At 37.5% G+C, this 20,640-nt stretch overlaps 1 protein-coding gene across 1 annotated transcript; it reads right to left on the bottom strand.

Annotated features, from left to right (window-relative positions):
* Nucleotides 1-12,800: 12,800 nt before the first annotated feature.
* Nucleotides 12,801-20,414, bottom strand: LOC117315206 (dermatopontin-like). Its single transcript, XM_033869350.1, has 5 exons — nt 20,405-20,414; nt 19,930-20,061; nt 16,676-16,807; nt 14,852-14,969; nt 12,801-12,843 (listed from the first exon to the last, which is right to left on the bottom strand). Exons 1-5 carry the CDS (start codon nt 20,412-20,414, stop codon nt 12,801-12,803), a joined length of 435 nt encoding a protein of 144 aa, XP_033725241.1.
* Nucleotides 20,415-20,640: the final 226 nt, after the last annotated feature.

Below are 20,640 nucleotides of genomic sequence, written 5' to 3'. Positions count from 1 at the left end.
AGCTCTGCTTTAGTAAGCCCACCAAGGCGATTTGCCTGCGAAAGGATATTCCAATTCATCACATTTGAGGAAAACTATCAACGCGAAGACGATTAAGTTGGCTAACATTGGGAATTTAAACGTGTCAGGAAGGACTGTCGTCTGCCCGTCTGGTTTTGTAGATCTCGGGGCCGGGCCGGCCAGTTGTCAAACTCGCCTACCACCGATATTAAAAGACTGTATTCTAGATTGTGGATGAACAAACATGTGTATTTACATAAAAATCTACCAATTATAAAATAGTCAGGCTTCAACTGACGACAAATCCTCTTCTGTGCATTAAACTACCCGCAACGCAGCAGCGCGTTTACATTTTTTCCGAGGTCGTAGTCCAATAGTTTAATCGACGTAGTCCGGGAATATTATAACAAGAGGCCCAGGGGCCTTAACGGTCATCTGACTCTAAATTAAAACCCTTATATTATTGTAGTATGCATTCTCTGTAGCAAGTATATAGTGGCACTGTTGGGCATGGTGGCCATCTTGGATTTCTGACCGACCCAATAAATAACAACACTTGGTCTGGACCATCTAAGGATAATTTCTGGTAAGTTAGAGATGAATCTCACCGGTGGAATTTGAGAAGTTTGAAATAGGTGTTGTTCAGGAAAACCATGATTGCGCAATCATGTTACAAAATGGCCGCCATTGCTGCCATGTCAAAGTTTTTACGAGGCCGAAAAAGTAACAACACTTTGTTGGCCCTCCTTCCTTGACAACCTCACCCATTTCCAGCTCAATGGCACCAATGGAACTGGAGAAGAAGTTTAAAACGTGTTTTTCAAGATGGTGGTTATGGTGGCCATCTTGGATTTCAGACCAATCTAAAAAATAACAACACTTGGTCGGGATCATCTCAGGATCATTTCAGGCAAGTTTCAGCCCAACAGCACTGGATGAACTTGAGAAGAAGTTTAAAATTTGTTTTTCAATATGGTGGTTATGACGGCCATCTTGGATTTTTGACCGACCCGAAAAATAACAAAAAATAACAACACTTGATCGGGATCATATCAGGAATATTTCAGGCAAGTTTCAGTTCAATAGCACTGGTGGAACTTGAAAAGTTTAAAATGTGTTTTTCAAGATGGCGGCCATCTTGGATTTCAGACCGACCCGAAAAATAACAACACTTAGTCGAGATCATATCAGGATCATTTCAGGCAGGTTTCAGCTCAATAGCACTGGTGGAACTTAAGAAGTTTAAAATGTGTTTTTCAAGATGGCGGCCTTAGCGGCCATCTTGGATTACGGACCGACCCGAAAAATAACAACACTTGGTCGGGATCATATCAGGATCATTTCAGGCAAGTTTCAGCTCAATAGCACTGGTGGAACTTGAGAAGAAGTTTTAAATGTGTTTTTCAAGATGGCGGCTATGGCGGCCATCTTGGATTTCGGACCAACCCGAAAAATAACAACACTTGGTCAGGACCATCTCAGGATCATTTCTGGCAAGTTTCATCTTAATGCCACTGGTTGAACTTGAGAAGAAGATTGAAATGTGAAAAGTTTACGGATGGCGCACGGCGCACGGCGGACGGCGGACGAAGCACGATGGCTATACCCTTCGGGTCAGATGACCTAAAAATCAAACCTTTCATTTTATTTTCGGTTTTTGTTATCATAACACTTTTTTCGTCGCTAAAATAAGAACTGTAAATTAAATTTGAAAAAATTGAAATTAGCAGAGAATAAAATAATTATCTCACCATGTATAAATATGTGTATCGCAGGAAAAACAAAATCCGGTTTGGTTTGGTTTATTTTGTTTAACGTCCTATTAACATCTAAGGTCATTTAAGGACGGCCTCCCGTGCGTGCGAAATGTCTGCGTGTGATGAGTGCGTATGTGTGTTTTGGGAGGCTGTGGTAGGTTTGTGTTAAGTCTCCTTGTGATAGGCCGGATCTTTTGCCGATTTAGAGTGCTACCGCACTGAAGCATACTGCCGAAGACACCCAGCAGCACACCTCACCCGGTCACATTATACTGACAACGAGCGAACCAGTCGTCCCACTCCTAATTTGCTGAGCGCTAAGCAGGAGCAGCAACTACCATTTTTAAAGACTCTGGTATGTCTCGGCCAGGGGACAGAACCCAAAGCCTTCCTCACAGGGGCGAACGCTCAACTAAAGGCCAAAAGTGAAACATTGTCAAGGGAGACATTAGGAAGAAGAAAGTTGTTACAGACCCGTGTACGTTCGCAGTTCCGATTTAAGCGTAGCGTTTCCGTAGCATTACCGTACCATTTCCGTAGTATTACTGTAGCATAACCGTACCATTTCCGTAGCATTACCGTACCATTTCCGTACCGTTTGCGTCCACTCACCGTAGCATTACCGTAGCATTTGCGTTTACCTATTTTCACTCACAGACCGTCTCATAACCGTTCGGTAGAAAATTTTGCGGAATGTATTTTTTATCGAAACGAAATTTAGTTAAATATACTTACCGAACGTCAAAAAAGAAATGTAGCGACAGCAAATAATTTTATAAGGAGATGAGAATTACATAGATACGGCTATAAATCTGTCTGTATCTTTGTATAGAAAAATTAACACTCTCACAAAAAACAAGTCAAGACAAATGGTCCATCGATCTTAGTGTAGTAAAAAATGGCGGATCCTAGTAGTAGTCGACGCATTACGATGGAAACCAAGATGAAGATCGTGTTAAATAAACGATATTACCTTTACTGTGCTATAGTCTAACCTTTAAAATAGTTACATATAATATGCACTGGTCAGGCTAGATGTATAGGGTACAAATGCTCCAGACAGTATCACACAGGTAAACTAGGGTAGTTAGACTTAATTGTCAGCATTGATACAAACAACACAGCATGTTGTATACGGGTAAACTAAAGGTAAGGTATTTTGTGGACCAAGTGATATAGGTGTGAAAGGTAGAACAATAAGAGATAATTATAGCCTACAGGTACGGCTATAGACTGATTCATAAAACGTCCAACTTTAATGAGAATGTCATCGTGATCTTTGGAGTTATTCATTATTTATTTCAATTTTAAAACCCAAAGGTCTAATCACAGAATTGATAACAAATTGATAAAATCAGAGACGTATATATTACATGTGTGATATATATATATATGTCTCTGATAAAGTATAACAAGAGTAAATTAATTACATAGTAAGAGCAAATACGGTATATAAAGTGCATACACATGTGAAATAGAACTGATGTCCTAAATAGAAATCATCCAGACAATCAAGTATGTCTTGTTATGAACAGTAAACAAGAGACCTAATTCTGAAAACAAATCTTCGTCCGACATAAATCTCTCAAGTGAAACGTTAAAAAACTGTCGGGAACATGACGAAGGTAGTTAAAATTAATTAGGACTCTTTTAAGAACATTACAATTTCTTACAATAATCCAGCATTTACAGGGATAAAGCTAGGTTGAGCTACTCGACCTAGTCAAAAAAAAGATGTGGAACTAAAAAGTTAAATTATCCTGTAAAAGTTCGATCAAGCAGGCTATGTACAGATTTGAATAAAAATATATGTATTAATGCCTTCATACCAGACTAGGTAAGTTGAATTGTGTACAAATTTACATGTAATATAGACTATTATCGTTTAATTTTGATTTAAAACATAGAAATAAAAAATAATAATAAAATAAAAAATTCAATCTGTACAACTTCAATCTGGTGTACGAGTGTTTCTTGCTATGGTGACCACATTTCAGAGCAGTAATCTAACTGACTGCACTAATGTACAGAGAGCGAATAACATTTTGAAAATCCAAATATGTAGATTGGCATGACCTTACCAACCACTTATCTAACATGAAATAAAAAGTTAAGATTCGGAGTGACCCATACAAGTCTTTAGCATGTGTTTCTTTCTTTAGAGATTCCTCACCCAAGCTGTCGGGATACTCAGTTGTGTATCTTTTGTTGCTAAACGTTATATAACAATATTTTTTTTTTATATATAAAACGTACATTTTAAAGTTTTACACCCGTCGTAGACTCTGTCAATATCGGATAGGAGTCTTAAATATAACGTGCTGCTTTACAAAATTTACCATCATCGGCAAAAAGGAAAGTTTTGGAAAAAAAAATGTAAAAGAGAGGGTAAATCATTTGAGTCATCATTTTATAAGTCATATTCAATTTGACATTTTTATATTTTCTCTCATGAAAGTAAGAACAGGCTACTGCTGTAGTTTAAACTCACTCAGGTGTAAAATTTGACATGTTGGCCTGGTAATACAGGTAAATTTCTATATGTTGGCTCAGTGAGAATGGGGGGTTTAATTGGGGACAGGTCACCTGGCCAGGTATACCATGTGCCAGACACAAAAGAGCTAGACTGATCAGCATCTTACAGGTAAGGTGTGATAGGATGCATGTCCTCAAGGCTGTAGGGTTGCATATTGCGCCCAGTTGGCCATTGGCAACAGGCCTTTCCCAGATGTTTGGCTTCAATGTAATGTACATGTAGTCTGGACATGTACATTTATTTGTACATGTCTCAAGATCTGTCGACAGAATATACAATGTATAAATCATATAGATGACATGTACTGTAAAAGAAACTTTCAAGTTTCGAATAACAATGTAAAAGCCAAAACTTTAGTGAATTAACATTCAATAAAAATTTAAAATATTAATATTTTGTTCGACAAGATATTTACATGAAGTACATGTACACCTGAGTCAGCCATTATTAGGCCTCTGACACAAACAGATGTGTTGTAATAGAAGCATGTAAATGATTAAAATGATCGCATACAACACCAAAATTAATTTCAAAGGTAGATTCTTCACTCTACACTGTTGAAGTCTTTATATATTGAAACAATGTATTACCTGGTTATGTCCTTTGTGACAATAAGCTTAAAAAAAACAGTTGTGAACTAATTATCGTGCACTCCTCACGTCTCCTTGGGTGCAAAGGTTAACTGATTGTCACTTAACTGAATGTTAGATCACAACACAAGTCCATTAATAAAGATTTTCAGAGTGTTATCCATTATCACGTAAACACACAGAGTCCGCTCCATTGCAGACGTGTGATATACACGTATCTGATTGCACATGTACATTGTATATTCTTAAGTATATAATTATTGATGTCTTGTTTTTAGTTTTTATCCCTCCGCTGCCAGAGTTTCCTCTGATCCGACATCAGACTTTTAAACAAATCGTCTATGCATACACACCAGTAATATGTACCAGTGATTGTTATATATAGACTTGCCAGACATGTACATGTACTTGACTTAATTGTCCCCCTAACTTGTTGTCATGGGTACTAATCCCCCCTCCCCACCACCATCAACTTCACCTGATGGCCATGGATATACACTTGATTAGGAGTCATCGGGCTCAGGTGTATAAGTCATCACCACAACTGGTCAGTTTCTCCCTTTTACAATTAGCCCTATAGGGGGTCTATTCATAGCCTGGTCAATCTGTGTTCAGAAATCTTGATCTGTTTACCTGTACCTAAATTAACACTTTGATACAAGTTTTTCAATTCAATTAGTTGATTTCTTAAACCTTACGGTTTATCAGTACAAATGCAGTGAATAAATGCAGTGAAAATATAGATAAATACATAAAAACAAAACAATAAAGTTCGGACACACAGAGACAACACATACGCGACCGCAGCGCTAGTGTAGAGAGTGATTTTATTTTAAAATTAAATGATTTCGTCTTTTGTTGTCGAGAATAATAAATTTTCCTAAATTTGAAAGATCCTTATATGACCTTCATATTTCCGGTTTCAAAAAGTTGTACAGTTGTGATATACAAGTCTCTGATAAAACGTTCTTTCACTTCCCGATACAACATTCACTCCATCAAACACCATTGCACTGTCGTTTCTACGTGTTCGCTTCGTCTAGGATCCGCTTTTTATAAGAACCAGATAATTTATTCAGAAACGGTCGATTATTTGTGAGCGTCAACCGTAGCATTTCCGTAGCATTACCGTAGCACTTCCGTAGTATTACCGTACCATTTCCGTAGCACTTCCGTAGCGTTTAAGTTTAAGACGGAACAGCGAACGTACACGGGTCTGTAAGAAAGAAGAGAAAAGATAAGATCCCAAGTTTAGTCGCCTCTTACGATCATGCAATGGGGGCAGCAGGTACAATTCTTACGCCCTACATGCAGGGCAGAAATCCGGATAAAATGGCCGTGTCGACTATTGTACGCCTTCCTTTTGCGTTTTGAGCGAGACTCGACTTTTTGAATGCTCCAAAATGATATTATATAATTTTACTATATTTCTATGCTGGTTTAAATAAAATAAAAGCTGAAATATCTTTGTGGAACAAATCTTCACTCCTTTTTAATTTTTATGTTAAACACCCGAATTTCTGCTGTATTCAAAACATTTCAACAATTTAATTCAAACCAATATTATTTTCAGAACACTAATGCATCTTGATTGTAATTTCTAACCATACAAATACAAAACTTAGATTTCAAGAATGTGAGAATAGTGGGGAAGATGACGGGATATAGCTAGGCTTAGCCTACCACATTTAATATTTATAAGATTGTGAGAAGCCCAAAGAGCCAACCATGTATGCGACGAGAAGTATACGAAAATAAATAGATAGATCTATAAATAAATAAGAATCAGATCTTACATTTTTTCTTTTAAACTTTGTTGTGTATAAACCGACATTAAGTACAAAGAGACTTAGGCTCAGGATGGGTTATTAATAAAAAAAAAATTAAAAAAAACCCATAAGCTACATGTATATGGAAAAAAAGTGCCAATCATCTAATTTTCAACTGCAATTGATCCTTTTCATAACGCATAACAAGTAATATTGAATTCATATAATGCCTAATGCATTCAGATAAATAGGACAAATACAACGTTAATCAAGTTTTTAACTTCTTCCCGCGAACCTTTAAAGGATATATAGGCCTACATTGAACGTGAAAAAAATATTCTCGTGAAATTCCCATGAAAAAATTCAATTTCACATGAAATTCACGTGAAAAAAAATTCACGTTATTGGAAGAGCAGCAAGGGACTTCATTGTTCAAAAGGAACAGAATCATCTTAAGGATCAGAAAATCAGGGAGTTCTACAGCAATATGAGGTTGTACTTTGAGAAAGCTTGTGACTACATGGTTTCAAAACTGCCAATCAATGATGAGTTACTTCGTCATGCTGAGATAACTGATGTAAACTTGAGAATGACTGTTAGATTCCAGTCCCTAGCTTACTTTCTTGACAGGTTTCAGTGTCTACTTCCCCAGAATGTGTCAAGGGATACAATTGAGGAAGAATTCTGTCCATATCAGATCCATGAGTTGGTGGGGAAGTGTGAGGCTGATCGCATGGATGAGACATGGAGGATGATTGGAGATATAAGATAAGATGGGAAGAAGCTGTTTGAGAACTTGGCCATACTGATGAAGGGCATTCAGTGTATTCCCCCATAGCAGTGCTCATTGTGAACGAGTATTTTCAACTGTCAGGAAAAACCGCACAGAGCAAAGAGCATCTCTTAGCGACAAGAGTTTGGAAGCTCTCCTCATAATGAAAGGAAGGCCTGGCTCCTTTCTGGATAACTGCAGACAACACTCGCCTAGCCAGAAATATCCGCTGCGGTATAGGCTGCGGATATTTCTGGCTAGGCGATTGGGTGCCGTAGAACGTGAGTTCGAGGCCCGGTCAGGACACGAGTCAAAAAGTTGTATTCCTTCGTCATTTGTGTTTCTAAGCTATATATCTATTTATTAGCACAATGTATCATATACACTCTGTGTTGGTGATCCGAAGATAGATTTGAATTTCCTGTCGTAGTTGTACCGAGAGAAATATATATAATATATGTACAATTCGTATCCATGTATGTAAATACATTGCGATTCAGGTATTCTATATCACCTTATAGACGAATTCCACAATGATCATGTCAGGGTATCGGGCCGACCATCACTGCGCCATTGAAACGTTCTTTTTTTGAGAACGCCGATGTGGCGCAGCGGTATAGGCTGCGGATATTTCTGGCTAGGCGATTGGGTGCCGTAGAACGTGAGTTCGAGGCCCGGTCAGAGCACGAGTCAAAAAGTTGTCTTCCTTCGTCATTTGTGTTTCTAAGCTATATATCTATTTATTAGCACAATGTATCATATACACTCTGTGTTGGTGATCCGAAGATAAAAATTTGAATTTCCTGTCGTTGTTGTACCGAGAGATATATATAAATATAGTTAAACTTGCCTTGTGTCATTTATGTTTACATATATATATATATATATATAATATAGATTCAAACATTTCATAAGTCACCTTTCATAAGTCACCTTTCATGGAAGCATTGTCTCTTCAAAAATACTTTCCTATTAACTTAATGTCTCTCAAGGAAATAGTAACCCTTTAAAAATACCTTCCAACTATCTTAATGTCTCATAGAAACAGTACCCCTTTAAATGTCTTCCAACTATCTTTATGTCTCTCATTGACATTAACTGTTCCTATACAAATAATTTCCTACTAACATTAAATATACTTTCATAAGTCACCTTTCATAGACATTAACTTTCCCTTTAAAAATACTTCCGAAACTAACTTAATATATCTTAATAAATAACTGTTAATTTTTTAATTCAGATGGTGATCACCACTACCAAGCCAATGATGACCACCTCAACAACCACTCCTACGACCACTAGTACCCAGACGGTGACGACAACCACTACTCCCCCGACAATGACCACTAACCCGACGATGACCTCTACTCCGACCACTCCTACGACCACTACCTCGACGGCAACCACCCCCACGACTACTACCTCGACAACCACCCCCATGACCACTAACCAGACGACATTGAACTCTATTTTATTACATGTTCTAATTATACTGTGATTGAACTTTGATTGAACTTTATTTTTTTACATGTAATAGTTGTAGTGTGATTGAACTTTGAATAAACTTTTTTTTTTTACATGTTATAATTATACTGTGATTGAACTCTGATTGAACTCTGATTGAACTTTATTTTTTTACATGTTCTAATTATACTGTGATTGAACTTTGATTGAACTTCATTTTTTACATGTTCTAAATTATAGTTTATATCAAAACTGACCATAAAAAACTTTGAGCCTCTCGTTTGCTTTAACTCTTCCCTAGTCATCATCTTCTGGGCCAATATTTTGCTCAAATAGTTTGATGTTTTAATATTGTATCAGCTATAAAATGATACTACCATGGCTTCATTTTACCTAACTTCTCGGCATATCCACATAGATCATACTATAATTTCAAGGATTTTTTTTAAACCTACCAGATCCATCTTTTTTTATTTCCATGCAGAAAGCTGATGCACCAGAAGAAAAATCATCTATGAAGTGGAAGCTGCAACCATTAATGGGAGCACTGTAACTTATATCTTGTCCAATGATGACATATCCTTTCCTATCGAAACTGTCATTGAAGAGGACGAAATATTTTCATGACAGCAAAGCATTTCGTGCATTTACAATGGACATACTGTTCTGTCTATGGAATTCGAAAAATGAAGATGATTGTCAAGTGTTTGAAACGACAATTCAGTGACTAAAATTAGAAGGAATATTGTTTAAAAACACAAGCTTAAATATTCGTTCCATTGTGTACACTTACAATATTTGTTTTGAGAACTAGGAATTATCATCGGTAGTGTGAAAACCTTCATGTGACATTTAACGATTGTGCAAAAGATAAGTCATCTTTTTGACACTTATGCATGAATATCTACAGTAGAACCACATTTCTTTTTATTGTATTCAATGTTATGAGCACTCTATTTACGAAAAATTACCGCATAGTTAATTTCAAGAAATACATATATTATAATTTGGCAAAAATTCTTCCTTAAGGTGATAACAAAGGGTTTATCAAACAAGAGTGCTAATTTCATTAAATGTGGTAATATACTTGTTTAATGTGTTAAAGCATACTAATGTTATATAAACATGCATGTTTGTATATACAGTACTCGCATTTCATATAAATGTACCCTGGATTTTTTTTAGAAGTGAAGGATATAATTGGAGAATTTACTCTTTATTTCAGTGTGGGCAAAGTTGATAATGTTTTTTGTAATATCACTATGCATGCCTTTTAAGGTCATCTGACCTGAAGTGTCATGATGACCTATAGGATCATGATGACTTATAGTATCATGCTTCATTCGCCATCGTGCACTTTGCATAAAGTTCCACCAGTGGCACTGATCTGAAACTCGTCAGAAATGATCCAGAGATGGTCCTGCCAAATTTTAAACTTCTTCTCCAGTGCCACTGCTGCCATTGAGCTTAAAATTTGTGAGGATATTAATGAAAGGCATTTGTTTGTTTATGTTTTACAGCCCATCGACAACTAGGGTCATTTAGGGCCAAACAATATACTATCGGTTTTTTATTTTTAAAGTTAAGATCAGATAAAATTTGTCATATTTAAAAGCATTCGTATTGTATTTTTAGATCATTATGATAAACAAGAGGCCCATGGGCCTTAACGGTCAACTGATTTATGAAATGACACTTTTTGGCCTGACCCATCAGTCGAAGGGATCAGTAAGGGCCAACATGTGCATACCATTAAGCAGTCATCCCATGCTGAGAATGTTGACAAATTTAGAATGAATTTCAAAACAAATAAAACAAATGAAAGTCAAAAATGTGATTTCCCGATAACTATAGTAAAGTTTATCCCCTCCCATGGGGCAAACGTGATACCCCAGGGCTAGGAAATTCACTATTATGGTAAAGCACCTAAAGACTCTTCCATCTGTGAAGATTATTTAATTCTACCTTATTTGGGTGTAAGAAGAAAATTAAAATTAAAATTTTCCTATATAAACTATAGTAAAGTTTACCCACTCCCCAGGGGCAAACGTGAGACACCAGCGTCATGAAATTCAAAATTTTGGTAAAGCACCTTAAGACCCTTTCATCTATGAAGAGTGTTTGATTCCATCTTTTCTGAGAGTAGAAAAGAAGATTTGTGAAAGGGCCTGTTTCCAGTAATGTTAATTCTCCATAGGAGCCTGCCCCCGTATAATTTCTTATCTAGCTCAACTACTGTTTATTTCTTTTCCGAAGAATAATTTTACACCTTTCTGACACCCAGATTTCATAATTTCAGTAAAAATGTATTTTTATAAAGTTTTCATTTGGAGCATCAAAGACATAATGTCGTAAATAAAAGAAGGTTATCTCGAAATTGTAATTCGCAAAATAGTATAAATTATCCATATGAAATACTTTATTTTGTTCTACTCCTGCTAAGCGCTCAACAGTGGTTCGCCCGTTGTCAGTTTAATGTGACCGGGCGGGGTGTCTTCGGCAGTATGCTTCAGTGAGGTAGCACTTTAAATCGGCAAAACGTTCCGGCCTATCACAAGCAGACTAAACACGAACATACCACAGCCTCCCAAAACGCACGGGAGGCCGTCCTTGAATGACCTTAGCTGTTAATAGGACGTTAAACAAAATAAATCAAACCAAACCAAAATATTTAGTTAGGAATGATTGATTTGATGGAAACCGTATAAGCTAGGTTGTAAGGTCTAGTGCGGAATTGCCTAAGGTCAATTATGGTTATAAATAGGGTTTTCCATATACCTTGAGTAAGTGATGGTCAATAGGTTTGAATCTTGATGCAATGTAATTTGGTTAATTTAGTTTAACGTCCTATTAACAGCTAAGGTCATTTAAGAACGGCCTCCCGTGCGTGCGTCATGCATGTGTGTGGTGAGTGCGTATGTGTGTTTTGGGAGGCTGTGGTATGTTCGTGTTAAGTCTCCTTGTGATAGGCCGGAACTTTTGCCGATTTAAAGTTTTATCTCACTGAAGCATACTGCCGAAGACACCCAGCAGCACACCCCACCCGGTCACATTATACTGACAACGGGCGAACCAGTCGTCCCCACTCCTTATTTGCTGAGCGCTAAGCAGGAGCAGCAACTACCATTTTTAAAGACTCTGGTATGTCCCGGCCAGGGGACAGAACCCAAAGCCTTCCTCACGGGGGCGAACGCTCAACTAAAGGCCAAAAGTGAGGCATTGTCAAGGGAGACATTAGGAAGAAAGTTGTTCAGAAAGAGAAAAGATAAGATCCCAAGTTTAGTCGCTACGATCATGCAATGGGGGCAGCAGGTACAATTCTTACGCCCTACCTGCAGGGCAGTGATGCAATGTAACCATAGGAGGACGTTTTTGTAGTTGAAGACAATAAGTACATTGCCAGTGTCTAGGTGACTTGCTAAAGAAATCTGTTGTTTTTATTTTGGTTAGAAAATAACTTCAGCTGGGAAAGACAAGTTTGATTTAAACTTGATGAATGTAAGCTTATGAGGATCAATGTGTAATTTGGGACAGGTTACCGGTGCTACAGATTTATATGAAAGTTTTGAGTGTAACCGGATGGTCTCTGATGTCACTATTGTTAAACAAGTCACTAGGGAAATGTCAAAATCGGAATGTGCAAAAGTTACAAGTTCAATTAGTCACCTTCTTAACATAACTCAAATTATGATATTCTTTTTTCCAATTTGAAAATATAAAAATCCTTTATCTTGCATGGTGGTGTAGAGATTTCATGGCAAATACATAGATTCTAATAATACGACAATCTGCTTAAGGGTTTATTATGAATGAAGTATCAGTAATTGAAGTTGGGTAGGCTACATTCTAATTAGTCGTATTGCTCTGCGTCCACAAACTGGCAAACCGTTGACTAAAATCCATTCAGTGGTATTACTCCTCAAATTCGCAAACTTCAAAAGAATGTACAGCGTCACTGCAAAATAGAAAGAGAAAATAACAGATTCACAAGCTTGAGTAAAAAAGCAACACAATATATGTCTCCTACCAGGACACAATGTAGTAATGATACAATGTATGCTCCGTACAACATATTGTCTATATATAGATTGACGTTACGCAACTCGTAGTTGTATTCTCGGCTGGTCTGAAATGGGTTGGTTTTATTTGTTTAATGTCCTGTTCATCTATGGTCATTCAAGGACGGCCTCTCGTGCGTGCGATATGTATGCGTGTGGTGTGTGTGTGTGTGTGTGTGTGTGTGTGTGTGTGTGTGTGTGTGCGCGTACTTTGGGAGACTGCGGTATGTAAGTTTCCTTGTAAACTTTTGTTGATTTATAGTGCTATCTCACTGAAGCATACTGCCGAAGACATCCAGATGGATTGGTTTGGTTTATTTTGTTTAACGTCCTATTAACAGCTAAGGTCATTTAAGGACGGCCTCCCGTGCGTGCGGCATGTATGCGTGTAGCGAGTGCGTATGTGTGTTTTGGGAGGTTGCGGTATGTTCGTGTTAAGTCTCCTTGTGATAGGCCGGATCTTTTGCCGATTTAGAGTGCTACCTCACTGAAGCATACTGCCGAAGACACCCAGCAGCACACCCCACCCGGTCACATTATACTGACAACGGGCCAACCAGTCGTGCCACTCCTTATATGCTGAGCGTTAAGCAGGAGTAGCAAATACCACTTTTAAAAACTGGTATGTCTCGGCCAGGGGACAGAACACAAAGCCTTCCGTTGTCCGTCAACATTTCCTTTAATCTTTAATCATAAGAGGCGGCCCCATATAGGAGAAATTTAGGTAAAATTTGGTCTTTAGTGTTGATGAGCAACCACTATTGAATGATATAGAAATAGTTGGCGTGGCTTCATCGGGGCCCGTGAGAAGGAAGGAGATAATATTACAAAAAAAAAACTAATTGTTGGGAGGTTCAATAGAAAATTAATTATAATGCTCTGCCCAATCTACTTAAAATCTAGATGGTCATTCTCACTACGTTACATGAACATCTAACAACATCCCATCACGGGTCACGTTCTGATGACCTCCGAGATGTGTGTATTTCACTTTCAGGGCGAATTGGCAATTTTTCGATGTCATCGGAGCAAAACATTTCGTCACAGCATGCATCTGAAGCAAACCATTTCGGCAAAATATATATATAAAATTCACTTCCAAGATTCTAGAAGTAGTCATTTGATTGGCTAATCCAAAAGGTCACCCTGACGTGACCCCTAATGAGATGTTGTAAGATGTTCATGTAACGTAGTGAGAATGACCATCTAGAGTTTAATTAGATTGTGCTTTGCCATGACTTATGCAGTATCCAGGCCTTTTGGGCCTCTTGTATGATATATCTTTCACTGGTTTTATTATTTTCTAAAAATAGATAATCTGAGTGGAATATATACCATATACAACATCCACGAGTTTGTATGAACTGTTTCTACCAAAAATAAAAGCTTGCACAAGTATGAAATGGCCACCGTATGCTTCGTTTATGGTATCGTTAGGAACGAAAGGATCTATGACCGCTAATATTAATATGCAAAACTAACAATTGTAGATATAGGTGGCAATATAATAATGCATTACAAATAAAATAATTATCTTGCAAAGAAAATGTGAGATACTTGCTATGCGTTATCATTTTCGCAAAGGCGTGAAGCGGCATTCACTATCAACCAATCACAAATCAATGAATCCCGTGATTAAAGGTAGTCACGGTAAAAGTTCAGTGTAATTTTCAAAGTATGGTATGATTTGGTTGGCATTCAACTGTTGTAATGATTAATAGATGTCACGCCTGAAACATAGCACTCTGTAATTGTGGTAAAATACAATATATCCCCGAGCTGCTCCCAACATAAGACAGTTTTATCTAGTAGTACTTTCTCTACCACACATCATGTCTACCATAAATATCCTTATCAAGTTTAAGTAAAAAATGTTGCATTCTTGGTTAAAACGAGATTACTTACTTGTTTTCATGGAAATCGACAATTCCATGGATATAATGACCATCAGGTACGGTATAGTCCAATGGCTCGTCATAACTGTCGAGGAACGAGGTTAAATAACAATATCCTTTCTTACGACCTGTTAGATAATAAAAAACGTGTCGTCAGATAATGTCTCGAAAAGAGAGAATATTGGCATACAAAAACCGTATTTCCCACTCAAAATTGATAACCGGGGATCAATAACGAATCAAAAATAGATTGCAGGTAGACCGCTGAAAATGTACAAGAATAAAACACAGAAGAGTAAACATTTTGCGCAATTAAAACGTATGGGGACACCTGCATGACTACATGATTCTCTCTTGGTACTCAAGTTTCCTTCCACTTTCTACATTAGAAAGACAGCCTTCCATAGTGCTATCATAGCAGGCTATCCCAGCCGCGATCACGAATGCACTTGCACAGTGAAAGTTCATGTAAATAGCCTATCTAGTGATATTTTGACAAGCCAATCAATCACCTTTCTTGTGAAGTTAAACATAAGTAACTCAATCAGTTGTTAGTATGTATCATGGTTGACCACGAGTCTCGCTGCTGATACGTACTTTGTTAGGTTGTCTATTAATTTCGGCAGACGTGTTAAATGAAATTTCCAATGGAACGCTGTAAGCTCATGTATATTGAACAAAATAACCATACCGTTATGCTCAAAAGTGTCTATAGCAGGTAGTACGAAGCCCCAGGGGTCACATAAGCCGCATTTATATGGAATGTGATTGCTCTCCACCAATGATGTTTCACACCAAATTTGGTTGTAATCCACCCAAGGGTTAAGATGGAGTAGGGTTTTTTTTTTAGCAAGAATTCACCAAAGTTCCCCTTTTGGGGCCCCAGGGGACAGACCAGCCAAACTTATATAAAATGATTGCCCTCCCCAAATGATGCTTCAAACTAAATTGGGAAGTAATCCAACAAAGTGTTAATAAAGAAAGAGTAGCGCATTGAAACAAGAGGCCCATGGGCCGTAACGGGCACCTGAGATTTGAAATATTTCAGTTGATTTAATTTACCTTTTTTGCCCCGCCGAGTCAGTCAGGGCCAAAATGTGTATACCATTAAGCTGTCGTCCCGTGCTGATTATGTGTACAAAGTTAGAATGAATTCCAACAGAAATCAGTCAAAACTGTCATTTCCCTATATAAACTACAGTAAAGTTTACCCCTTCCCAGGGACAAACGAGAGAACCCAGGGTAATGAAATTCACAATTTTGGTAAAGCACCTTAAGACCCGTCCATCTATGAACAGTATTTGATTCCAGCATATCTGAGAGTAGAGAAGATTTTTTAAGTTCTAGTCAATTTGACCTTTTCTAGCCCAGCCCCTCAGGCCCCTGGGGTGTATGGATCATAAAAAGCAAATTTAGAGTTTATACCCGGTGTGGTTTAAACGGAATGTTTTTCAACAGTTGTAATGATTGTTTCATGCCTTTGGCCCTTGGGAGTTGAATAACACCCACTTTTTGTGGTGAAATTTTGATAAAGCAACTTCAGACCCCGCAGTCTATAAAGAATATTTGTCTCCAAGCTACGGTCAGCGTGTCAACCAATCAAAACGAATTTAGAGTTTATTCCACGTGTGGTTTGAATGGAATGTTATTCAATTTAGAGCAACTTCAGACCCCGCAATCTATAAGGAATATTTGTTCCCCGCCTCCGGCTAAGGAATTTAAGGAATATAAATTTTAGAGGTACACACCACATCAAGGACAAACGACAATAATAAGACAATAATATCAACAATAAAAATTGGTCATAGAAACGTCGAATCCGTTTAGTACCTACCTTTGAGTGAACAACATTGGACGCTTGTGCGCCTGTCATTAGAAGTGTTGTCATGAATACTGCGGAAACCGTTCACGAATTTATCTTCAGGACACTGGTACAGTAGAGGTTGGTCATACTCATTTACGTAACCTGGAAATCGGGAATAATGTAAAGCAAAGTAATATAGTACATATAATGGATTGAATGGTTAAAGCCTTCAATTGATATGTGATTATGTTTCCTTAAGAAGCTAGTAAAATTTTTGAAGTGAATGGTATACAATTCAAGTGACGAAAATTCCTAAAATCAGAAATTTTGTCGAAAACAACCTGAATACACTAACGAAATGCAACAAATTTGCAGAAAAAACATCAGCTAGCCGAATTGACATATTGATGTGAAAAAAAAATATTCCAGAGAAGATCAGAAAGGTTGAAGACACGGTATAATGAAAGTTTGACATCCACAAAAATGCTACAAAACCTTGACATAACTTGACGTCATCTTTCTACTTAAAGGTTGGTCATGTTTTATTTTAATGGAACAATATATACGTTAGCAAATCCCAAAAATCAATTTGTATCACCCAATGGAGGGTTATTGCTTGCATGCAACACTGGAACCTCTAGGGACCGAAATGACTGATATATCGGTGTACTCAAACTTATGTAAACGTCTGTGTGTATACCAAACAGTCCGTAAGTGATGAATCAACTGTCATGAAAATTGAAAAAAGTAATATCTACACGACCACTTACTTTCAAAATCAAGATTTATATTTAAAAAGCGATCATTTGAAAAGGGATACAAATATAATTATCTGTAAATGTTAAGTGATTCGGTTACTTATTGTGTAAGGTTCCATAAACAGCCAACGACATTTGAAGGCGGTCCCGTGTGTGCGACAATAATGACCTGAACGGGGGAAATAAATGGTTTTGTTATGTTTTTATTTGTTTAACGTACTATCAACAGTTAAGGTTAGTTAAACTGCTAAACGGCCCATCAACACGGTTTGGTTTATTTTATTTAACGTTCAATTAACAGCTAAGGTCATTTAAAGACGGCCTCCCGTGCGTGCGACATGCATGCGTGTGTTGATTGCTTATGTGTGTTTTGGGAGGCTACGGTATGTGCTCCTGCTAAGCGTTCAGCATACAAGAATTGGGACGACTGGTTCCGTTGTCAGTAAAATGTGACCAGTTCAGTGTAATTTTCAAAGTATGGTATGATTTGGTTGGCATTCAACTGTTGTAATGATTAATAGATGTCACGCCTGAAACATAGCACTCTGTAATTGTGGTAAAATACAATATATCCCTGAGCTGCTCCCAACATAAGACAGTTTTATCTAGTAGTACTTTCTCTACCACACATCATGTCTACCATAAATATCCTTATCAAGTTTAAGTAAAAAATGTTGCATTCTTGGTTAAAACGAGATTACTTACTTGTTTTCATGGAAATCGACGATTCCATGGATATAATGACCATCAGGTACGGTATAGTCCAATGGCTCGTCATAACTGTCGAGGAACGAGGTTAAATAACAATATCCTTTCTTACGACCTGTTAGATAATAAAAACGTGTCGTCAGATAATGTCTCGAAAAGAGAGAATATTGGCATACAAAAACCGTATTTCCCACTCAAAATTGATAACCGGGGATCAATAACGAATCAAAAATAGATTGCAGGTAGACCGCTGAAAATGTACAAGAATAAAACACAGAAGAGTAAACATTTTGCGCAATTAAAACGTATGGGGACACCTGCATGACTACATGATTCTCTCTTGGTACTCAAGTTTCCTTCCACTTTCTACATTAGAAAGACAGCCTTCCATAGTGCTATCATAGCAGGCTATCCCAGCCGCGATCACGAATGCACTTGCACAGTGAAAGTTCATGTAAATAGCCTATCTAGTGATATTTTGACAAGCCAATCAATCACCTTTCTTGTGAAGTTAAACATAAGTAACTCAATCAGTTGTTAGTATGTATCATGGTTGACCACGAGTCTCGCTGCTGATACGTACTTTGTTAGGTTGTCTATTAATTTCGGCAGACGTGTTAAATGAAATTTCCAAGGGAACGCTGTAAGCTCATGTATATTGAACAAAATAACCATACCGTTATGCTCAAAAGTGTCTATAGCAGGTAGTACGAAGCCCCAGGGGTCACATAAGCCGCATTTATATGGAATGTGATTGCTCTCCACCAATGATGTTTCACACCAAATTTGGTTGTAATCCACCCAAGGGTTAAGATGGAGTAGGGTTTTTTTTTTAGCAAGAATTCACCAAAGTTCCCCTTTTGGGGCCCCAGGGGACAGACCAGCCAAACTTATATAAAATGATTGCCCTCCCCAAATGATGCTTCAAACTAAATTGGGAAGTAATCCAACAAAGTGTTAATAAAGAAAGAGTAGCGCATTGAAACAAGAGGCCCATGGGCCGTAACGGGCACCTGAGATTTGAAATATTTCAGTTGATTTAATTTACCTTTTTTGCCCCGCCGAGTCAGTCAGGGCCAAAATGTGTATACCATTAAGCTGTCGTCCCGTGCTGATTATGTGTACAAAGTTAGAATGAATTCCAACAGAAATCAGTCAAAACTGTCATTTCCCTATATAAACTACAGTAAAGTTTACCCCTTCCCAGGGACAAACGAGAGAACCCAGGGTAATGAAATTCACAATTTTGGTAAAGCACCTTAAGACCCGTCCATCTATGAACAGTATTTGATTCCAGCATATCTGAGAGTAGAGAAGATTTTTTAAGTTCTAGTCAATTTGACCTTTTCTAGCCCAGCCCCTCAGGCCCCTGGGGTGTATGGATCATAAAAAGCAAATTTAGAGTTTATACCCGGTGTGGTTTAAACGGAATATTTTTCAACAGTTGTAATGATTGTTTCATGCCTTTGGACCTTGGGAGTTGAATAACGCCCACTTTTTGTGGTGAAATTTTGATAAAGCAACTTCAGACCCCGCAGTCTATAAAGAATATTTGTCTCCAAGCTACGGTCAGCGTATCAACCAATCAAAACAAATTTAGAGTTTATTCCACATGTGGTTTTAAATGGAATGTTATTCAATTTAGAGCAACTTCAGACCCCGCAATCTATAAGGAATATTTGTTCCCCGCCTCCGGCTAAGGAATTTAAGGAATATAAATTTTAGAGGTACACACCACATCAAGGACAAACGACAATAAGACAATAATAGCAACAATAAGAATTGGTCATAGAAACGTCGAATCCGTTTAGTACCTACCTTTGAGTGAACAACATTGGACGCTTGTGCGCCTGTCATTAGAAGTGTTGTCATGAATACTGCGGAAACCGTTCACGAATTTATCTTCAGGACACTGGTACAGTAGAGGTTGGTCATACTCATTTACGTAACCTGGAAATCGGGAATAATGTAAAGCAAAGTAATATAGTACATATAATGGATTGAATGGTTAAAGCCTTCAATTGATATGTGATTATGTTTCCTTAAGAAGCTAGTAAAATTTTTGAAGTGAATGGTATACAATTCAAGTGACGAAAATTCCTAAAATCAGAAATTTTGTCGAAAACAACCTGAATACACTAACGAAATGCAACAAATTTGCAGAAAAAACATCAGCTAGCCGAATTGACATATTGATGTGAAAAAAAAATATTCCAGAGAAGATCAGAAGGTTGAAGACACGGTATAATGAAAGTTTGACATCCACAAAAATGCTACAAAACCTTGACATAACTTGACGTCATCTTTCTACTTAAAGGTTGGTCATGTTTTATTTTAATGGAACAATATATACGTTAGCAAATCCCAAAATCAATTTGTATCACCAAATGGAGGGTTATTGCTTGCATGCAACACTGGAACCTCTAGGGACCGAAATGACTGATATATCGGTGTGCTCAAACTTATGTAAATGTCTGTGTGTATACCAAACAGTCCGTAAGTGATGAATCAACTGTCATGAAAATTGAA

This window comes from Pecten maximus, chromosome 17 (genome assembly GCF_902652985.1).
Source record: "Pecten maximus chromosome 17, xPecMax1.1, whole genome shotgun sequence".
Lineage (NCBI taxonomy): Eukaryota > Metazoa > Mollusca > Bivalvia > Pectinida > Pectinidae > Pecten > Pecten maximus.
This window is presented reverse-complemented; position numbering and strand designations above follow the sequence as displayed.

What these genes read in the sequence shown, in the direction of transcription:
- LOC117315206 (XM_033869350.1), bottom strand. An exon ending in CCAATGTTGTTCACTCAAAG is followed by an intron (nt 14,970 to 16,675) that starts GTAGGTACTAAA and finishes ATTATCTAACAG; the next exon opens with GTCGTAAGAAAGGATATTGT. An exon ending in GTCGATTTCCATGAAAACAA is followed by an intron (nt 12,844 to 14,851) that starts GTAAGTAATCTC and finishes TCTATTTTGCAG; the next exon opens with TGACGCTGTACATTCTTTTG.